This window comes from Arachis hypogaea, chromosome 9, assembly GCF_003086295.3.
Source record: "Arachis hypogaea cultivar Tifrunner chromosome 9, arahy.Tifrunner.gnm2.J5K5, whole genome shotgun sequence".
NCBI classification, from domain to species: Eukaryota; Viridiplantae; Streptophyta; class Magnoliopsida; order Fabales; family Fabaceae; genus Arachis; species Arachis hypogaea.
Window position 1 is genome coordinate 112152786 of NC_092044.1, and position 24218 is coordinate 112177003.

At 34.2% G+C, this 24218-nt stretch overlaps 1 protein-coding gene across 4 annotated transcripts; it reads left to right on the top strand.

Annotated features, from left to right (window-relative positions):
• Positions 1 to 20358: 20358 nt before the first annotated feature.
• Positions 20359 to 22196, top strand: LOC112711948 (transcription factor bHLH113). 4 transcript variants are annotated; one of them, XM_025764703.3, is made up of 5 exons: positions 20359 to 20886; positions 20969 to 21088; positions 21307 to 21372; positions 21455 to 21592; positions 21893 to 22196. In XM_025764703.3, the coding sequence occupies exons 1-5, from the start codon at positions 20530 to 20532 to the stop codon at positions 22055 to 22057; spliced, it is 846 nt and encodes a 281-aa protein (XP_025620488.1). In that variant the 5' UTR covers positions 20359 to 20529; the 3' UTR covers positions 22058 to 22196. The 4 variants fall into 4 exon arrangements, with proteins under 4 accessions (XP_025620488.1, XP_025620489.1, XP_025620490.1 ...); XM_025764704.3 differs by having other exon boundaries at positions 20389 to 20886; positions 21310 to 21372; XM_025764705.3 differs by having other exon boundaries at positions 20389 to 20886; positions 20978 to 21088.
• Positions 22197 to 24218: the final 2022 nt, after the last annotated feature.

Here is a 24218-nt window from a genome sequence, read left to right on the forward strand (position 1 = left end):
AACTCAAATTGATCGAGATTAATTACACTTATATTCCATATAAAGATATGGAGTTAAATTCCCTTAAAAAAAATAAGAAGCTTTTGCTAGTGATCCCAATACTTTTTTTTTTTGTTATTTTTAGTCACCAAATAAATAAATATATATATATATATATCGTATTTAAAGAAAATTTTAAACAAGAAATTGGGTTTAGGGTATATATATTTCATTTCAACTACACATTTAAATATTTTTGTATCCAAGTTCAATTAATTAGGTTCAAACTCAATAAAAATCACTTTTATTACACTCGCGTGTACACATGCGTGTTTTAATTATGTTTTTTTTATTTTCTTCTTCACGCGTTTTCTCTCAATCGTCATTGTTTTGTTGTTGTTACATTTTTTCTTTTCCTCTTTTTAACTGAGGTTCATTTGAATCCAAAAATGAACCGAATTTGATTTAGATTCGGAGAATACTTAACAGTAGTATCAAGTGAATATAACTCAATTCACAAATGAATTGAATCCGGTTCAGATTTGAAACAAAAGTGATAAATATTCAATCAGTAAGAAAAACACATTCCAATTTATTTCTGCATGCAAATAAACTCAATTAAACTAAGAGATAAACTAAATTTTTTAAGGAATAACAAATTTGATGAATATTTAAAAGTAGTATCAAGTGAACCTAATTCAATTCATAAATGAATCAAATTCGGTTCAAATTTGAATAAAAAATGATAAACATTCAAATAACAAAAAAAGCACATTTCAATTCATTTATGTATCTAGATAAACTTTCATATGATTTTTTATTTACACTATTGAACCAACGCTTCAATCAATTATTATCATTGGAAAAAAAATTTTGTTTGAAGACTTAAAGTCCAAAAATTGACTATAATTGCTTTCAATTTCAAAGAATTATGTAATATTAATGTTATTAATTTATCCGGATAATAATTGTCTAAGATCAAAATTAGTTGATAGCTTAGACAAAATAGAAGGGTCCATCTACAGTAAAGATACATTTTGATACAGATTTACAGATTTTTGTCTATTCTAAATCTGCTGTGGACACGTGTTGCTTTTGTGAGGTAGCTCTCAAAAAGCTAGGGAGGCTCATGGAAGGGCTGGCTGAGCCGGTTAGATAGGTGAGCTGAGAACAGGGTTGGCGTTGCATAGGGTCTCGTTAGTGCCGCTGTTGGACCTTGAGGTTTGACCCAAAAAAGAGTGGGATAGGCAAGGTAGTTGTTGCTGTGGGTCAATCTTCTCCTGTGGTCCAAAAGAACCCTAGCAGCGTTCACCAAATTAGAGCCCCGCGGGTATCGTGACTCCCACTGCAACGCGAGCTTGGCTTCTGCGTCCGTTCCAGCAGCTCCGTCCAGGTCAAGGACCACTCCAAGGACGCCATTCACCGGAGCATGCGTCATTGCCAGGGATCAGTGGTGCTCGCGAACGCCGTCATGATCAGGTGCGGTTGGCCTGTAGTCAGTGTTGCTGCCCCTCGTCCGCTGTGCGTGTAAGTCGAACGTAGGATCTGCTCTGCCCGATGAATCATCATCTTTGAGTGCCAGACTCGAAACGTATTCAGGTTAGGTTGAGTATGAGTATTGCTTTTGAAACTTGTATTGTGAATTTGTAGATTCTGGTATTGGCTTAGAGGTGGAAATCCGAAATGCCGCTGATGTTAGGTAGTTGGTAAAAGAGTAAGTTAAATTAAATCATTGTTAGCATTTTAGGAACTCGGGAATGAACAAATTGGTAGATTCATTAGACATATGTGTTAGTTATAAGTTAGTAGGTTCAATATATTATGGGTGTGATAAATTGTTAATGCAATGGGTAATAGTAGCAATCTAGGAAAGATAATAGAAACATGACTGTTGAATGGTCAGTGCCTATTACCGCCCGTTAGGTAATTGTGATGTTTTAGGAGGAAGGTTGAGGGATTAGATATTGTGCAAGGTGATTGATTATGTTAAACCGCTATTTAGATGTACCCTTGATGTAAGGTAGTTTGTTTATTCCAAATGGAATATCATTTCCTCATTTGCGGCTAAGTATGGGTGCTGCTGTGAAACTAAGAACTTGTAGCACTCTACTAGGGAAGGGCATCTTCATAGACATTAGAGACATAGACATGGCATTTTCAATGTTTCGTTTCGTGGCGTGTTTAGCAACGAGTATATGATGAAAAGAAAGGTGTAAATGAATTCTAAGTTGATCTTGGTATGTTTTCTCCCTTTTGAGACTTTTTTTTATTTTGTTGGGTTTTTTAAATGCTAGCGATAAAATTTTGAAAGGGTTTCTTTTATCCTTTTGGGAAGAAATCTGACGGTAACCTTGTTGAAGTTATGGTGCTAGGGAGGATAGGAAATTAAATTTTTTTTTAACTTACCTCTAATGGGCTGAAGTAGGTAAGCTATGTATAGACAGTTACAATGCAGAGGTTTTGCCTTATTTGTGGAGTAAGATATAGTCCCTTTTTGATAGCTGTGGTTGATGATCTGACTACATCGTTTGTCTGGTTTGCGTGTGATTAGGGTAGAAGGTTGCCCAGTTGTTGCCAATGGATTTCAGCGGTTTCTTTGATAGTGAGGGTGAAGACTCATTTGGGAGTGTCTTCGATGATGGTCGCCGACGTTATAGTGCGAGTGATGATAACAATGATGACGACGAGAACCTCGAGTGCAATGAGGCCCGCGAAGGCAGGGAAAACAGTGAAGGCGGGGCCGATGATCGTAATGGGATGGGTGATGCAGATGATGCGTCAGAGGGTGGTCTCCGCCGGCCGGTCAGGGCGAATGACTTCTTGGGAAAAGAGTTTGCAGCGGAGGACGATGCCTATGCTGCCTATAAGGAATTTGCTAAAATAAGGGGATTTGAGTACGGAAGGGAGATGTGGCTCGTGTGGATGGGGTGTTGATTAGGCGAGATTTTTTCTGCCACCGACAAGGTACAAAACATGCTAAGCACTACGACCGTCCTGAGCGAGTAAGGGAGGAGAGGTTGGAAAGTCGCACGGACTGTAAGGCCAAGTTGAAGATTTACTATGATATGTAGCATAGTGTATGGAGGGTCAGGACCATCATGGACAAACACAACCACGAGTTTGCTCCAGCAGTGTTCGCACGTCTCCTTCCTAGTCATCGAAAGATGAGTGACGGTGACAAGGCACAGGTGGATAGTTTCAAGCAGTTTGGGATCCCCACGTCGAAGATAATGGCTTACATGGCGGGACAGTCTGGTGGGTATGGCATGCTCCGATTTACAAAACGGGATCTGTATAATTATGTCCATGGGCAAAGGGTTGCGCGAATATGCGACAGCGACGTTGCGGTGACTGTCAGTTACTTGGAGGGAAAGGCAAATGCTGACATGAGGACGGTGGCCCGATACACACGGACATCGGACAATCGTCTGGGTAGCCTAATATGGGCTGACGGTGAGATGATGATGGATTATCGGCTATTTGGTAACATGTTGGCTTTTGAATCGACGTACCGATCTAACAAGTACAGGAAACCATTGGTGATTTTCTCCGGGACAAATCACCACAAACAGACTTCGATATTTGGTTTCGCGTTGCTAGAGGATGAAGAGGTCCGCACTTATAGGTGGGTGTTAATGAACCTGCTCGATGTAATGGGGCAAAAGATGCCTTGTGTAGTGGTGACCGACGGGGACAAGGTGATGCGCATTGCAATTGCGGAGGTGATGCCAATGGTGACACATAGACTTTGCGGTTGGCACCTGGAGAAGAATTGCGTGCAATGGGTGAAAGAAGCAGAATTTCGCAAGGTGTTTCGGAAAGCGATTTATGCAAACTTTGAAATCTGCGAGTTTGAGGAGTATTGGATGGCATCGGTCGAGTCTCTTGGCCTACATGATAACACTTGGGTTAAGTCCACGTATGAAAGTAGACAAAGTTGGGCGATGGCGTACCTTAGGGGAACTTTTTGTGCGGGATATAGAACGACCTCAAGATGTGAAGGGATAAATGCTTTCATTAAGGGCTTCCTTAAATCAACCGTAGCATTTTGGAACTTGTGCATAGTTTGGATCGGGTTGTAAAGGACTACCGGAATAATGAAGTAACAGCCCAATTCTACTCCACGTACTACAGTCCGGTGCTGACCACTGGGCTTGATTCGATCGAGCGGTTTGCATCGAAGGTGTATACAAGAGCAGTGTTTAGAGAAGTGAAGAAACAAATCAAGGCTGTGGCCACGCTATTGTTTCGGGGGAAGGACAGCATCAGCACGACAACTGTGTACACATTCTCGTGGATGGGGAAACCCAACAGAAAACACAAGGTATTGTTTGACCCGAACGAGGAAAAAATAAAGTGTGAGTGTTCCATGTGGAACAGTGAAGGGATTCCATGTAGCCATATCTTCTGTGCGATGAAGTACGAGGGTTTGGAAGAAATACCACCTGATCTTATTCTGAGAAGATGGTGAAAGGATGCGAAGGATTGTAGATCCACCCAGGTTGATAATAAAGACGGCCCTGAAGGCCGCTTGTTGCGATATGGTGCCTTTTTTGGGGCAATGAGTTTAGTTGCACAACTTGGGGCCGAAGATGCTGCAGAGTTTGTTGTGGCTAGATATGGGATCGCCAATCTAATCGAAACCCTTCAGCGGAGACACGTTGACAAGGTTGGGAGAAAACTTGGTCTATCGCAGTTATCCTAGATCAAGGACCCTGTTGTATCTAAGACAAAGGGGGCACCGAGGAAGGGAAAGGAGTCAGAACCGGTGAGTCAGGGTGAGGGCGCGCCAAAGAGACGCCGTTGTACCAAATGTGGGGTTGCTGGTCACACGAAAAGGACTTGCACGTGGGACCGGGGAGAGTGTGATGCTGGGACTTCTGCTACAGGTGGTCCAAGTTACATGGATCATGGTTCGCATGATCCAGCTGCCCCTTCCGCGACACCACAGCCCATCATTGTCACCCAAACCAGGTAAGTGAGTGGTTTCATTTATATTCGAAACAAGTGGCTATCATAGTTTGGTTAGTTGCCGGAATGTGACACCCAACAACAAATGATTCGTTGCACACGTAAAGGTCATATCTGAGATGGTATGGCTATGTCAGTCGGGCGAGTATAAATGTCGGATATAAAAAGCGTGGCTTTTCAACTACCTAGAAATGTTATAAGATTTTGGTAGAAAAGAATTCAATGTTGTTGGTGTAGAGTTCACACAATAGTGTTGCTGCATTTTGTTCCTTGAGTCCCGTGTTAGCTACCGTTGACCTTAGGGGCCCCTTTGCAAGTCATACACAAGCTTCTCTTTGCACTACAATGTTTTAGTCCTGTTGGTTTGAAGTTTCTACATTGTTGCAGCTTAGTGGATAATAGTATTGTCATTGTTTTATCAACCTTGTCTGTATCTGTATGCATAAGTAACTTCCGAGTAGGGTAGCTTAAGTGTGCTCTTTATAGTAGGTAGTAGGCAGTATAAATTGTTGATGCAGGGAACTTTTTCATGATTATGTCAGTATGTGAGTTGATCACATGTGAATATCTTGTGCTTGATTAGCAGGGAATGCAATTGCAGAGTGGCGACCCTGGTGACACTCTCCCGGCGCATGGAGCTGGGATGACTCCGTCTATCACTCATGGGGGTAACAGTCCATTTTGGCTAAACCCCGTCGGTGTAGAGGGTGGTGGCACTAACTTTTTCCTCGGCAGGAAACATATCGAGCAATTTTACACTACACAAGGCTGCTCGGGGCATACTCCGCAGCCGTCTGCACATGCTGCCAGCCCCAGCTTAGGGAACCCGAATGCTTGGAAAAATGAGGATTTGTTTGAGAGGTGGCTCACACAGGTACGGTTCGGATAACCGGGTTTCGATACACATTATTATGAGCTTCCATATTCCTGTTTTCTGGTTCTAAGTTAACGAAAGAGTTCTTTTCTTGTCGTTTCGCAGAATGTTATCGGTCGAATGGCCAGCAAAGGAAAGCATGGAAGTGTCCCGAAGGAATGAGGCGGGCGATTGCTATCAGTGAATAGACCTGTTTGAGTCTCGCGGTCCACTTGGAGCCGCCAATCTGAAGGAAAATGTTGTACTCTATTGCATTCCATATTATTGTACATGAAAAACACAATTTACGTGCATCTGAGTGGTGCTCATGTCTCCTGTGTGTATTGTGCTATGTATACTGTGTTCAACTTTATTTTTCCTTCGTGAGTTGGGGTACTTATATTGCAAACTAAAGAATTGCAACAGGTGTGTATTGGATTTGTGAGATGTACACAGGTGTCAGAGACAAAACACGTGTTATTACTTTGACTGAAAAAAGTTTGAATTGTTTAGGTGTCATCCGACCAGGAGACCTAGGTGGTTTTGTTTGGTTGGCATGGGGAAATTAAAAGGAGACGTCAAAATGAAACTTGGTCATGCTCAAATAAGAAAGAAGAAATAATTCATCTATACCGTAAGGAAAATGTGCAACTGGAGTTAATTATGTGATTTCATTAGGGTTTTAACGTCTCGCAATTGTGGCACACCTAAGGTTTCTTGGAAGGCGGTTAGTGAGGCCAAAATATGCTACACCGACAACTTGTATGGCTTGATGCTGCTTAGATATGCTGCTTTTAGGATTAGGAAAAAATTTCAAAATATCTTGCCTTCTATTGTGCAATGTTCATGAAAAATATTTTTTGAATCGCTGATCATTTTTTTGTACAATGGTGTTCGTCACATGAAATTAACACACAAACTTGGGTATACAATATCCCATTGCATCCAACCCACAAAATTCTTAGGTCTCTGTAGTAGGGTAACAATCCTCCCACAGTCATGGGGGTTTCGAATGGGCAACAATTTTAGGCTATATACAGAACCACAATACTGCAGCAGTTTTGTTTCAGGCTAAATAAACAAAAAACAAAATCGAGAATGCGACTAAATTTTTCCATGATACATTCAGGGTTCCGAGCAAAAAAATAAGGACTCCTACTACCGCCATAGAGAAAGTATTAATCAATGGTCGAAGGCCGACCACGATGTCTACGTTGCTTGGTTGACTTTGTCTCCCAGTGTGCGAACGCCTTTGCACCTACCTCCTGTGCAATTTCATTGTGTGACTTCAGCACTAAATCGACTATCAATCGCATACGTGTCGCACTGTTCACATGTTGAAACAAAGGGCAACACCAGCAAACCAAATTTATTACCAATAAGAAACACTCCACTTTATTGAATACCCACAAGGAAAAATAATAATGATAAAGTAAACCACTCAATAAAAACTATGGCACAATAAAACCTCTTTAATTACAAGGGTCAAAGCCTACATCCTCTTTCAACAAATTTATTGACGAAAAAAATTCAAGAAACGTAGTAACCAAAAATGGTATCTGTAAAAAAAGAAATCAATTTTTCAACCAAGAATGATTTTTTTCCTCTCTCTTATAATTTGTTATGATTACTTTTATCGAAATAATTTTTTAAAATCATGTTTATAATTATATAACATACCTTTATTAAAACAACACAGAAATAATGTTTTTCATTATACTTATAATTATTATTTCCATTTTTATAAAATGTTTTGTTATAATTATTTTTACAAAGCAATATCATACAATTATTGCCATGTGTCGGTAGGGATGTTCGCGGTGCGATTTGATTCGGTTTTAAGGAACAGAGTCATCCGATCCGAACGCCTAATTTTCGTTCTATCATGAGTATGTTTATTTTCTTTTTTATATTAGAAAACCTATTTTTTTAAATTCTAATAATTTATCATGCAGTTTATCGATATCAGACTATTATATACTTCAAGTATTTATTCAAAATTAATATACATATGTTATACAAGTCTGAAAAGAACAAATAACTGACTTTATGATTATTGTTAAATAAAAACATAACTAATTTAACAACGAGCGATATTATCATTCAAATTAAAATAGGTTAAATACAGGAAAATAATTTGATGAACGACAAATATATATATCATAGTTTGCACATACGTTGTAGTTCTTAAGACATGGGGACGAAACCAAGTTCACACATCTCGGGTTAGTTTGACTTTCAAGCAATTTGGTCAGACCGGGCTTACCTACTTTGACTGTTTTTTGACCGGAGCACTCCGGAATTGACCGGTTAGTTCCGGTTTTGTACATTATAGGACCCAAAAAGGGGACCAAACCAATTTTAAATTCAGTTCACCTGTTTTTCGGTCAAACCGGCTTGTCCAGTGCGGTTTTATTAACTATTGTGACACACCAACAAAGTTATTAGTAAAGGGTCTGGCTGTAAGGAAACCATAGTTATTCGAACCAGACTGGACCATCTGGTTCAAGCAAAAAACCGATAAACCAGAGGTATATTCGCTCTGACCCGATATTTAGACCGCACAACGTTACCAACCGAAACGAAACAGTCAGGCCCTTAATTAACCGGTGAAGCTAGCTGAGGACCGCTCTGACCGGACCGCTTGAAATTAAACTTTCACGAGACGTGTGGCGTGGGGTTCCACCCCCTGTCTTCATGGAAAAAGAGCATCTTTCATAACCACTGAGCTATCATGCACCTTACTAACATATATACAAATTATAATACATCTAGATATGTTTCATCAAATAGTTTACCTCGATTTAACTTATTTTAATCTTACTCGTAAAGTCACTCATTCTTAAATTAAGTATACTTTTATTTACCAATGCTAACAAAGTCAGTTATTTTTTTCTTTTCATAATAATAAAATATTCATTAACATTATTTTTTAAGTAAATACTTATAATATATAACAGTATAACATATATAAACCAATTAACAAATTATTAAAATTTTAAAATAACAGTCTTTTATATGTAAAAACAAATTAAAAAAATTTACGATGGAATAAACTTCACAAAAAACTTATTGTTCATGCTCTATATTATTTTAGAATAGCTACACATTCAAAAAATATTAGTGAAATTAGGAATTTTAAAATGTAATTTTTAATTTTTTAGTATTTTGTATTCTTTTTTTCTATAGTGCAGGGCCAATCGGTTCAACCGATTACTCACCGGTTGAACCAATAATCCATTGACCTGGTGGTTTGACCGATTCTATCACCGGTTCGGTTCTGATAACTATGAAAGAAACAATTACTTACTACTAACACAATAATACTTTGAACACTTTAGGGGTTATTATGGGTGTACATGGCCCGGTCCGGCCCGAAAACCCGACCCAGTATCGAACACTTTAGAGGCTAATTTAGTGTGATTTCATCGGTTCTAGGGCCGGGTAACTGTCTCAAAAATAGACCCGGTCATTATTTCGGGTAGGATCCGGTCCATAGCTCGTGTCACCCGAACTCGGCCCGGTGGCCCGTTCATCACACACAATTGATATTCCGTTTTATTAGTCATGAATGATGACTACTCTTATGTGGAATTTAACTATTGTCAAACTTAATACTTTGTGTTATTAGTCATTATAACATTATAAGTTAATGTTTTACGTTTAAAATGCATAAGACTTTAGACTGCATAATATTGTGTTATTTGTATTAGTTTAAATATTTGGTGTTCTTAGACAATATTAGTCTTGATTATGGTTATGCTTTAATTTTAGAGACGTGTTGCTTCTTGTGATATTTTCTTAAGTGAATTTTACTACGAAAATTGTGAAATAATGGTTCGAGATAACGTGATTTTTACATGCGAAAGATCCAGTTTTCACCCGGCCCAAAGGTGCATAAGTTTCATCGGGTCTAGGATCGGGTTAGGGTCTAAAAATTAAGCCTGGTCTATATTTTGGGTCAGATCTGAGTTAAGTAACCCCCGGTGTGACCCGACCCATGTACACCCCTAACGATTATCCGCCTTTAAATAACTGAGAAAACCGACCGAGCCGATCCGCTGTCAGTTCTGTTCGGTTCGGTTGTCCGTAAAGCAGCAACCGAAATGGTTGCCGTTAGCTCATTCTTGTACATGCCGACTCAATTTTTCATAGGTTCAAAATCGACGCAAACCGAATCAATAACACCGCTAGAACTAACATCCATCTTCTTCACCGAACAATCCTCAAACCCCATAGTTATCATCAACGTCCAGGCACTCAATTAGTATCTATGACATTATTAATTAATTAGTATCTATGACATTATTCAATTTTATGTTAAAAAATATTAATATTACTAGATGTCATATAGTTATCAATAAAAAAAATATATCATTCATTAATAAATATTTTTTGGCCTATCTTGTTTAATTTAAAGATATCTAACAAAATCTACTTCTCATTTTAGTTAATACACATAACTCAAAAATAATTCATTTTTCCAAAAAAATAACCATAAAAACATTTAAACTAAATTAATATGAAAACTATCCATTGGAATATACATAACTCACAGCATTAAGGCACACTTTTAATCTTTCTATTTTATCTTCATTGGATTATATTTTATTCTATTGTATTTTCTTTTTGATTTAGTAACTTTATCATAACCCCATTGGTGTTGCAATTACACTCTACGGGCAGTTACCCTTTTGGCCCGTCTCCCTTCAGCGACTTTTCATTCCTTCAGTTTTTTTTTCGGCTACATTTATTTTCACAACAAAAATTCATCTTTCAGTCCACTATCTATACGAAGCAAAAGTTACAAGAAACCGTATTAACGGGCCCATTTTATGGGGATTACAAGGTCCAGCACAAAGACCCGTTAGGTTTGCACGGCCTTTAGGTAGTGCCATTACAGTCGCTGCAAGCCAGCCATCACGCTTGACGAGTCCCCCTATTCGCCAGCCCTGTCAGCCCACATCCACCTGCCTCCACTCCATAACCACGTGTCGACTAGGAACTCAAGCAGAAGGAATATGTGAATCTCTGTATGTTCTATGTATAATCATTGATCTCTATACTATAATTTTCCAAAATAGAATTGTTCAATTGGTGTGTAATATTTCTTGGCAATACTGAACTATTGGTCAATAATTAAAAGTATTAAATTAGAATTTTTTTAGAAGTTATTGATTTAAAAGAAAACAAACGCATACAAAAACAATTAAACAAAACAGAGAGAGGAGGGAAGACACAAGGTTGCTGGTTGTGCTGCTTCCTTACTGCTTCTGTTTCTACTGTTGCTTCAGGTTTACAGGTGTGTACATTGGGCACTCGTTTTTTTTTTTTTTGGACTTGACACTGTGCACGCTCTAAAGTCTAAACTGGATGTTGGAAAGAAAATGGAAGGAAAGAAAATAAGAGAAAAGAAAATGAGAGGAAAGAAAATAGAAAAAAAATAGAGTGATTTGTATGGTGTTTAGATGAAGAGAAAATAGATGGAAAAAAAATAGAAATAAAATTTTCTTTTGTTTAGATGGAAAGAAAAGTGAAAAGAAAAAAAATCATAATAGTATAAAATTACATTAATACCGTTATCTATATTATATATAAATTATAATTTATTAATAATAAAGGATAAATGTGTAATTTTATTTATGTTTGCAACATTTTTCTTCATTTTCATCTCATCCTTGAGATGAAAATATTTTAGTGGGTCCATATAAATTTTTTTCTTTTCACTTTATTTTCTCTTCTCATCCAAACAACAAAAAAAACTTACTTTTCTATCCATTTTCTTTTCCTTCAAATTCCGTTGATCCAAATAATGTGTAAGAGATGAACAAATTTTTTAAGAAATAATAAATTTAATGAATATTTAAAAGTAGTATCAAGTGAACCTAACTAAATTCATAGAGAAGCCGAATTCGATTTAGATTTGAACAAACAGTTAAAAAATTATTTAAAGAATAAAAAATTTGGTCAATATTTATCAGCAGTATTAAATGAATCTCAAGTAACACACAAATGAACCGATATAAACTAATAAATGAATCGAAATTATTTAATGATGGCATCAGAGAAAATCAGAACTAATAAAGATGTTAGCAAAATGTTGGTGTTATTGGTGATAACGATAACGAAGAAAAAAAAGAAGAAGGAGGAAGAGAAGAAGGAGAAAGAAACGGAGAAGGAAAAGGAAAAGGAGAATGAGGCGCGTGATTTAAAAAGTTATAACAACTTGGTTAGAATTGGTTAAGTATTTTGCTTAGATGTAGAATTTTATTCTATATATATAGTTTAATTTTAATACGTTGAGAGTATAGTATACAATTATGTAATTATATCTAATATAACATTACGTAATTGAATATATATGTAAAATTATTTTACCTGCACTACAGTGTATTAAAATTAAATTAAATTTTTTAAATACCAAAATGTTTAGATTAATTTCATCCGCTACAAAAAATTCATCAAATGCCGGCGGATTTATCAAAACAAATTATTAATATATTTAAAGTTTGAATTTAATTATTATGTTGGTCTTTATAGTTTTATTAAATTTTTAATTAGGTCTTTATATTTTTTTTCTTTTCGATTGAGTTCTTATGCCATATCAGATTTTATAATTAAATCTCTATCGAAACAAATACATTGAAATTAATAGAATATTCCGTTAAACAAAACGAATATGCCTAACAATTAACTAAATATTTGTATAATTTAACATAATATTCCGTTAATTCTAATATTTTTATTACGGTATGAACTTATTTACAAAATTTAATATGATATATGATCCAAATTAAAATATATATATAAAAATCTAATTAAAAATTTTATAAAATATAAGAATTTGACAAAATAATTAAACCTAAATTTAATTGAAAAACTCAAGCTAACTAAGCATTATGTAATATATTTAAAGTCAAATTAATCTATAAACAATCTAAATATTTTTAGTTAATAATTTACTGATTTAGGTACATAACATGACAATAAAAATAAAATATAAAAAATAAAGACATAAAAATTAATACTTTTATATTTTATTTTATAATAAATTAAATATAAAAAAATAAATTATAAAAATTTAATTTATTTTTATTTTTTCATACACAAAATTTAAAATAAATATATAAAAATAAAAAATATAATTATAAAAAGCTAATAAAAATAATAACAAATAAATTAAATTTTTTATTAGTATTTTTATATTTTTTTCCTATAAAAGATATTGTTATTTTTTGTCAGAAATAATATAAATATACTAATTTAATATATCTAAATATAATATATATTTATGTTTTATTGTCAAATATAATTTTATATTTTTGTGTTTTTGTATCAGTGTTCTGCCGGTAAACAAATCGAGTCGTATAGTTGTATTTATAGAAAAAGACAAATAGGTTCCTAACTTTTTTTTTCACAAGCATTTTCGTCCCCGAAGAATGAAAAATACATTCATGTCACTGACCCCTCTAAAATGTAGACAAATTTACCCCTCCATTAAAGTCACTCTGTTAGACCCAACGGAAAACGCTGACGTGTCTCCCGTGACGCTCATGACCTCGCCGTTACGGGATGACACGTGTACTATAGCTTCTGAAAAGAGGTCGTATTAGTCCCCAAGCTCCAAAACGACGCCGTTTCTCCCCCACCCCAATCTTTCAAATTCTTGAGCCCTAATCCTTCGAATGCACAGATAGGGTGAAGTGGGTGAAGCTGGTGAACGAAGAAATGGAGCATTTCATCCCATGGCATCCGATGGAGTATCATGTGGCTCGAGAAGAAATGGAGGTGGAGGAAGACAAGACCAGTTCGCTGAAGGCTCGGTTCCTAATGGGAAGGATGGCAAAGATGGCGTTTCACCAAAGTGTTTCTGTGGAGAAAATGCAATCCTATTCATGTCGAAGACGAGGAGCAATCTTAACAGATTATTTCTAGGATGTCCATTCTATAAGGTATGTGAAGCAAGTCTGTGGAACTCTATTTGTGTTAGGGTTTATCCCCAAAACTAGATTTTTTTTCTGAGTTATGTGGACTAATTTTGTGTAGGTAAGACAACCCTATTGCAAGTTCTTTTTGTGATTGGATGAGCACATTGCAAGACTTGGGATGACTGATACAAGGTATCTGGGAGAGAAAGAAATTGGTATGTTAAAGAGCATAACTAGATGCAAGACATGGAAAACATGATTAATTTTTTGGAGAAGAGAATAATAGCTTTATAAATAAAAAAAAACCAATAGGGTGGTGTATATGTGTGATTTTCATTGTCCTGATTGTTGCTGTTTTAAGTTATAAGAATTGATCATTGGTTGAAAATGATAAATGTAATAATTTCTTGTTAGAAAAATTCAACATGTCCTTTTATAAACGTATCAGTATTTAGCCTGTATGTTGCAATATATGTTTAAAATGAAGGCTGGAGTAAACATTCATGATTAGAACTGACACCAAATAAAAAAAGAAAACCGATTTGCTAGTAATGTCTACATATGTATGGCATGCTACTATTAACAAGTTTTTACTTGACCAATAACGGCTAACCAAAAAATAGCTAACAAAAAAGGAAAATATCTGGAATTTGCCATTAAAAATTACAACAGTAAACATTTATTCCAAAATAACATAGTGGCATGACTTTTCATTCCTTGAAATTCTTAGATGTTGACACACTTGATATAGTTGGGAGTGGAGCCTCCTGATTCTGTGCAGCAATTTATATGTTAGATGGAGTTGGCATGTGGGAGACTTCCTGAACTGTTACTGTCTGCTGTGTGTTAGATGGTGCTAGTCCTTGACCAAGGGGAGCTGGTGGCCTGAAAATCTTCTACTTTGGTCTGAACTTTGATGGAGCTTTTCCTGGAGGCTTAAATATACGGCTTGAAGTTGGGGCCGATGGTCTACCTTGAGTAACTGTTGGCCCTGGTGGTACTATTACAAGTATGGATCTTGTAACTCTGGTTGGATCTGGTGCAACATTTGGAGAACTTGGGCCAGCTGCACTCAAAACCTGTAGGAAAGAGCAGACCAAAACATGACAAAACGTAAAGCACATCAAGCTATATTCAGTCAATGCATATATCAAACAGATTATAATGACAAATAATTCCATCATTACAATAGGGTGTTGTTGCTGGGGTGTTGAGATGCTTGGTTGGTTATTTGAAGCATTCTAGACATAGTAGTGAATAATACTAAGACATATTAGTCCCTTAGGAATAGCATACTAAGACAGATAAGTCCTTGAAGATTATGGTACTAAGACATACTAATTCCTAAAGTTTATAGTACTAAGACAGTTTAATCCATGACTTATTTAATGATAAGACAGAATTATTGCTAAAGTGTATAATCTAACACACTATTATCCATAAAGTGATCTTATCTCCGGTGGGGAAGCTGATTGTGACAAACGAAGCACAACTAGTACTTGTGAGGTGCTACCTTCCTTCTTCTTAGGCCGCTTTGTCTTCGACTTCCAATTGGGGCTCGAAGGAGCTCCCTTGTAAGTTTTGTAATTATGGCGCTTTTCACCACATTTGCTGCAAACACAGAGAATGACTTCTTCAACTTCCCCCCTTGCATCAACGACTCAGCAGGATCTTTATGCCTATTATGAATTTTTGGCCGGCTGATCCCTCTTTTCAATTTTCTTGCTAATCCAATGCTGATCAGCTGCATTACTCCCTAAATCTCTTGCACAAGTATGTTCAAGCTGGTACGTCTTAACTTGATAATATTGTAGGATTTTGTTGTATGACAAATGAATCAAGAACGGACACTCCTCATCCTTGCAACCCACTCTGAGCCTCTCCCTATCATTCTTGATCCATTTCAGCTACCTCCCTTCAGCAATGAATGAATCATTTACCACCTCCTTAAATCTTTCAACAATGACAAACCTCGTTCCTAACTCAAATCTACCCTGACCATGAGCATAATCATCATCAGACTCATAAAATTTTCTACTGTTACCTTCATTCTCAAATGAATTGGATGTATGCAATTTCTCAGACTCATACTCAAATATGATTTTCTCCATTTTTGTTGGGGCTTCACTGATATAGAATCCACCTAGCACTGGATTATCTGGCTGTACATCAGGCCCATCACCACCACCTCCTTGATCATTCGGCCCATCAACCCCCTGGACTCCACCTTCACTACCTATCCCAACATTAGCGCCTCCACTATTTTCTCCTCTTGCATTCACACTTGTACCATGTTGAACCCTCTTCTTTTCAATCTTAGACATTTTCTTTAATCCTTGCCTCTTTGCAACTGGCTTCTTAGGAATCACTACCTTCTTTTTACCCTTCATACTTCTTTTTCTCTTGCCACCAGCAATTCCGCCATTACTGTCAGTTTCAGTACTATAAGTCTCAAATCCAACTGGTGGAGATTTATACAACAAATATTTAGTGCTTTCGTACCCATCATCTGATGAAGAGGATGTTTTCAGTTCCTCTAAAATTTCATCTGGATCCACATCCACTGCGCCACACTATTCTTGCCAGCATCATCAACAACCTCAGGATCATCAACAGGGTGATCAAAATATATATGGAACTCAGAAGTCTGTTGGTTCTTCAAAATGTTCTCTCGCATTGCATTGATCCATGCATCCCCAATTAATATGTTAAGTCCATACTCAATGTCGGCACTTGTTGGATCATATCAGTATACTGCCTTGTATAAATGGTATTTCAAATCCTTGAATAATGTTACAAGATCTCCAAAATTCACAAAGTCCAAGTTCATCTCAGGGAACCTATCTTCCTTTCCATTCTGATAAACCAAAGATCCATCACTTCCTTTGACGAAGTTACCTTCATGGTGGAAAAATAAAAATATCAACCATCTGAAATTAACCCATGAACAATTATGTGTCAATCCAAAAGCAGTTACAAAAATTATGAATGAAACCCCTTTACTCTAACACAATCCCTCCTTCTAATTCTAGACACAACATTTTAAAAATAATTTTTTCACTTCATAATACCGCTGTTACCCACACTGTCAACATGTACACATAATGCCTGCACCCGTAGTTCACACAACAATAACCAAAACTTCAACGCTAAGTAAGGCGCTCTTACCTTTTGACGAAAATAGCAATTACGATCTCAACAAAAACCTTTTTCTTAGTCTCCGACAGCAACTTCACGCCACATCGATTGTTTTTCTACGTAGTGTAATTTTTGGAGAGAGAAATAGGGAGGAGAGAGTTTGATCGTTTGTCTTTTTAGGGTTTTCAGTAATTCAAAAAATCAAACATGGGTATTATGGGTATTGCAATGGAAATTAAAGTGTGTTCGGAGGGGTGGGGGAGAAACAGCGTCGTTTTGGAGTTTGGGGACTAATACGTCCTCTTTTCAGAAGCTATAGTACACGTGTCATCTTGTAACGGTTAGGTCAGCGTCACGGAAACTATGTCAGTATTTTCTGTTGGGTCTAACGGAAGGGTAAATTTGTCCAAATTTTAGAGGGTAGGAATATAAATGTATTTTTTATTTTTCGAGGACAAAAATATCCATAAAAAAAACCATAAACCTATTTATTCTTTGGGAGTCACTCAGATAAAGACGCCTAAAACGTCTTTTTTTAAAGATGTTTTTCAATAATTAAAATTTAACATATATAATCGATTAAATCATGTTATTTTTGTCAAAATTAAGCTAGACAAATTAATTTAATCGAAAAAATGGTGAATCAAATCTTGAGCTAGTCTAAATTAATATTATTATTTTATAAAAAAATGACTACAATATTATATAGAATGATTAAAATACTCTTATTATATAATATATATATATATATATATATATTAAAAATTCTAAATTCTAAACGATAGAAAAATAAAGGACTAAAATTTAGAATTCTCAAAATTAATATATATATATAATAGAAATATTTTAGATATTTTTTATAATAGAGTATTGTAGTTATTTTTTATAGAAAAATAATATTAATTTAGACCAGTTTAAAATTTAATTCATCATTTTTCGATCAAATCAATTTGTTTAGCCTAATTTTAACAAAAATAATATAATTTAATTGATTATATGTGTTAAATTTTAATTATTAAAAAATATTTTTTATGAAGACAATTTTAGCATTTTATCCGAGTGGCTCCCTTATTCTTTTCTCTTTGTATTTATAAACGGAAATTTCCACCATTAAGGTGAGGTCTGTGAGGAGCGTTGGAAGTACGCATGATCCATCTGATCTTCAGTTACGTAGTTACACCAAAAATATTTGTCTTAAACTCTTAATTTCGTATTAATAAGTCTTCCCCCTTTAGTGGCTCACAATTTGGCAACTCTTTGACTTACGTGACTTCATGATGATATCACTGAGAAAACTTGGTTGTTTCAAAAAGATGATATGGAGACATGGAGTGCACCATTTTTGTGTGTATTTAATTATTATTTAGAGTTTTTTTTTTTTACTTTTTATTAATAAGTGTTTTTAGAAAATTGGTTCTAAAAGAGTTGAAGTTGTTATTAGTAGAATTCTTTTAAATTTCGTTCTTAATATATAAATACACTGCAAGTATTTAAAAAGCTACCTTGTCACAAAAAAAAAAAAAATTAAAAAGCTATCTTTAATGATTCATTTAAAAAAAAGTGACAATTAAATCCAAAAATATTTTGATTTCAAACTAATTAATGTAAAAAAATATTAATAATCAATTACAATAATAAACAATAAACATATTATATCTTTTTGTTAATGAATAATGTAAATAAAACAAAATTATTTATATGTTTTATTTTTTATAATGACTTGTCCCGTGATTATATGAGCATGTTGTTTCAAAAATTATTATTTCTGTGATAAATTTTCATAAATAAACACGTAATTGTAATTAATTATTCATAATTAGTTCCAGATTGAACTTTGAAAAAGTCTACTTATTACTTTACATTTTTAAATCCCGCTATATGTATATCATTTATATTTATAATTTATAATAAACACTAATTTGACGTCAGTATTTTATTGGCATCATATACAAAGTCTGTTTGTTTTGTTAATTAAAAATATTAAATACATAATTAATTAATAATAATTATATTTTTATACAAGTGTTAAGAGTATTTGATGTAAGTTTTTACTTTTAAGTTTTCATATAGATTAAAAAACTAAATGTCAGAAGACAATATTTTTATCAATTTTAATTAATATTTTAAATTAATACTTTATTTTGATGTTACTAAAATTTAGAGTACAAAATTTAAGATTTAAAATTTAGTATAAAAATAATATTTATTATTCAAAATTTTTTTTTGCCAATAATATTTTTTTTAGTAATAAATTTAATTAATGGCAAAAAATAATAAATTCTGATAATTCTCTAACACTTTTTTATGAAATTGAACAGTAGATTTAAAATTTAAAAAGTGAAATAAAAATATTTTTAAAAATAAATATTATAAAAATTTCAGTTTCTATTCTTAAAAATTTTAATCCTATATATCTTCATTTTTTAGAAATATCAAAGAGATTAAAATTTTGTATCTCATAACTAAAATTTTAATTCTAATATCTAACTAATAAATACATCTTGTATCTCAATCTTCTAATTTCAATCTCAACCTTCACTTTCAAATGCTACCAAAATTTAATTATTGACTAAAAATAGCGGCCGCTAAACTTCCTCTTTTCTAAATGCATATTCATTTAAAAAAAAAAACCACTAAAATTTTAAAATAAACACCTATGAGAATTGATGGAATACTATAGACCAATTTGAAAATGCTTTTTTTTTTTATGTTTTTAACAGATATGAATAAATGCACCTACTATAAGGAAGAAATTCATGTGTGAACATGAATCTCTGCTTATTATGCTCTTTTGACTTTTCATTTTTTTGTTTTTTGTTATCTACCCTGCTCTTTTCAGTTAGTAATAGACATGCAATTTTAAAACCAATTATTTAAAATTAAACTTATATATTTACAAACTCTGTTGAAGTAAAAATAAAAAAAATGAAAAATATTCACTAGTATCTCTTAAGAAATTGATGGGCAGAGTTAGCACTATACTACTATTACAGAAGTAGCATCCTTGTAGGGTAAATCAAAACACTGAGAGGGTAAAAAATGAGTGAAAATTCAAGTGCTTTGAGTTATTAAATAATTTGACTGATTTAACTAAATTTTTATCTAACTGTTATCAACTATTAACTTTGTGTAAAATCGACTACACCTGAATTTTTACCGTAAAAAATTGGTAAGAAATTGAGAATAGACAAGGTTGCATTTGCATTGGAGGGCGAAACCACGGTTTTCTCGGGCCTGGTGGGTTTGACCACTTCTTGCCGAAAACCAAAGCCTTCCTTGGAAATAGCCCACTCTCTCACTCAGCCCAACTACACTAATATTTAACCGCATTTTCATCATCTAAAATGAAAATGAAAATGAAAATATGAATTACTACACTTTTGTTAAATAAAAATTAACCACACACTTACCACTTTTAACTCTCAACAACAGTGAGCAGTGGTGACATTAACGTGGTTACAAATGTCTCTCACACTTTCTGCCACTTACACATTTATGACCTCTCCCTTTATTATTATTATTACTCTTCCTCCAAATAAAATAAAAAAAAAAAGAAAAGAAAAGAAAAGAAGAGAGAACTTCTCTTCTACTCTTGTAGCTGTGCCTGCAAATTGCTTTTTTCTTTGTGTGTTCTGTTCTGAGTTCTGACATCAGTCTTTAATGGAGGCGAAGGTTGATTTTGAGGTGGACAATTTGACCACAGCTACAGGGAGCAGTAGTTTCTCTCAACTACTCTTCGGAGATGACGATGATCATCATCAACATGCATTGGGTTTTGCTGCCACTGTGGACCACTACAACAATACCCATCTCCCTCTTTTCTCCATTGACAAGCCACCCAAAATGCTCTCTTTTGGAGACTTTCACCATCTACAAGAACAACAACAACAACCTCACCTCTTGCTCCCTGAAACCAACGCTACCCCTCAGAAATCTGTAATCACTTCAAGTGATTCTTCTTCTGCTTCTTCATGCAACCACACCACCACCGCCATTAACTCCATGTCCAAGACCAATGTAATAATCTTCCTCTTTTTTTTTTCTTTATTTCTTTTCTTTTTCTTTCAAATATTTCGTTTTGTTCACCGTGTGGCTCAAGAGCTTGCAGAAAAAGCGAAATTGGCCGGGGCTACAACCCATTGTGAAGGTGCCTAATAGTAACAATAAGAAGAACAAAACAGAGAATCCTCCGAGTTCAACTTCAAGCGGTCATGCAAAGGTGAGGAGGAATTTCAAACATTTTAATTGTTTGGGTTTTGCAGTTGCATGACCCTATTCTCTTTTCAACTCAACACTTTCGCTGTCACACACACATGACACGTCCTTTTCACATTAAAAAAACAACAAACGTTACATGTGTGATTCTGTTTCTCTATGCATATATACAAGTATATGGTTTTATATATTTTATATAATTAATATTTGGAATTGGTTTAGCAGAAGAAGGAGAAACTCGGGGAACGAATTGCAGCATTACAACAGCTAGTTTCTCCCTTTGGGAAGGTTATAACCATAATAGATTAATTAATATTAATAAAATTCATATTCTTCATTGATTGAATGAAAATTGATTATGCATGCGCAGACAGATACAGCTTCGGTGCTTCACGAGGCAATGGGCTACATAAGATTTCTCCATGACCAAGTTCAAGTGCTATGCTCCCCTTACTTGCAGCGCTTGCCTTCTTCTTCTTCTTCTCCTTCTTCATTTCAACATCAATGTGTACGCTTTCTCTTTCTCTCGTCAGATTCTTGTATGCTTATGATTTATTGCAATTAATTGGTTTTCTAAACGAATCCACAAGAAGCCAAGGAAAGGAGTTAGAGACGGTAAAGTTGTGATGTTGAGGGTCCTACTTTTGATGTGGACAACACTACCCCACCCACCTTCCAAACCTTACACTTACTTGAAAATGTTGACCTTTGTTTAATGCGTCAAACTGTGACAGTTTCCCATTTCAAGTTTCAACTCTTTTCATTTTATGACACCACATTTTTTTGGTTTCTGTACCCGTTTTTTCAGGGGGAGAAGGAGAACGAGCAAGTGAAAGAAGACAAGAGGGACTTGAAGAGCATGGGACTCTGCCTCATCCCCCTCCAATCCACCCTACACGTGTCAAGTACCAACGGTGCTGATTTCTGGTCACCTGCTGGTGCAGCCAACAATGTTACACCTTATGCCAAATAGACCATACAATTATTATTATTCAATTACACTCATTTCCTTTTTGTTATATGCAAAAGAATGAGTTAGTTGTAGAAAGTATATTAATTTTCTCATATATGAATTTATTATGAATGAATATATAGTTTACAAATTTTGTATGTTTTGGGGAATGGGTGTGACAAAATTGGAGATGGAAGGATTAGAGGGTAAAGTGTAGGAAATGGGAAAGTGGATATAACTATTAACAGGAATAGTTCAAAGTGTACACATGGGGGTACAAATTGAAAGGTCAAGATTTTATCCTAAATTATGTATCATCTATTTTGTGGAGGGGCCCTTTTCTCAGAGGAAGGATTTAGGGATATGTGTGGCCTCAACTAGGATTCTAGGATGCCATATATTTTTAATCTATGTTTTTGTCCCTTGTAAATCTCGGTAGATTCAGATACTAGTAATTAAAATGAAGTTATTCCAAAAGGGTTGGCAACTTTTTAGCTAGGACAACAATTCTATAATCCAAGTCTTGAAAATGTGAACAAAATTCATCTGCTCAGAGAAAGAATAATATCATATTCAACTAGAAATGTTAGTATTGGAATAATCGTATGAGGGATATTTTATTACCGGTTTCCTCAGTCGTCACCTGTGACGGGATGCGTTGTAGTTGTTGGGTTGTAGCCATGGTTTGATTCGTAAATTAGATCTTGTCATTTTTTTTTCAATTGTTTAATAAAATATAATATTTTATTATTTAATATTTTTTATTTTATTTAAAAAATAAGATAAAAAATTACATCTTACCAAATAATTAAGAAAAACAACTGAGAAAATTTATTCTCAAATTTTAACTTCATAATTTATCCATCTGGCGGGTGGTGTTGCTGTATATTCAAATTGAATTAAATTAAATGTGTACAGTGAGTCCGTCAAATTGAAGAGAAGAGAATTTTGTTATTATGGTCTAAAATTTTGTTTGTGCTTTTTTTATCTCAAACTTTCAAACATACCTAGAGAGGCTACTTTTTTTTATATTAGAATATTATTAGTAATTTTTGTTAATATTATGATATTTTAATGTAATAAAGTGATATAAAAACATATGACATGAGAAGAAATTGTGAGTAATGATTTTAAATAAGACAAAACATAAAAAAATAATCAGGAGATGAATTACAATTTTAAATAGGACAAAAGATGACTAGAAAGTAGAAATCATGAGTTTTGATTTTAATTTTTTAATTTAAAAAATTATCATTTTTAAAATGGTAAATTACAATTTTTTTATTATACAAATTAATCTTCACTATTTATGTTGTACATTGCACTTATAAAATACACTAATTTAAATTCATATTAGTGTACTACACAACTTTATCGATTATATAAAAATAATTAGTAACCTAGAGAATTAGCACAATTTTTTTAAAGATTACATTACATGTACATTATAACATCCTACCATAGAGAGTCTTATGCTTAAGTTATAAAGTTGAGGTAGCAAGGTATTACGATTTCTAATAATAATAATAATAATAATAATAATAATAATAATAATAATAATAATAATGGTTGAAAATAATTTTAACTAGAAGTCTGTGAAGAAGAGTTAAGTAAGGCGTTAAACAGAAAATTGTATTACTCGCGTAAGCGATAAATATGAGAGAAGAATTCCAAAGATACATATAAAAGGTTTTTGATTCGCCTCGCGAAGCTAGAACCGGCTAAAATATATATATATATATATATATATATATATATATATATATATATATATATATATATATATATATATAACCTAGAATACAATTTACAGAACCTGTTTTTCCAAGTCGACCTCTAGGAGGGACAAAAACATAAAATATACCTAGTGGATATATAATAATATCTATTTGTACAACTTAACCAAAACCTAAACCCAAAGGACTAAGATCTTTCGCTGACAGAAGCTCCCAGAATGCTTTAACGAGGTGCGTCTTGACCTGTATTTGAAAACCACAACATATATATGGGGTGAGAATTAGAGGTTTTCAGCATGGTAACGGTTCCTACATAACTAACATATAAGGTCCCGAAAAAGCTAAAGGTGATCCTAGAACTTCCGACAACAGATTATAAAACTTAAAGATTTAAAATGGAAACCATAAATAGAGTGGTTCCCTAAGGTTCTTCAATTTAACTAAAC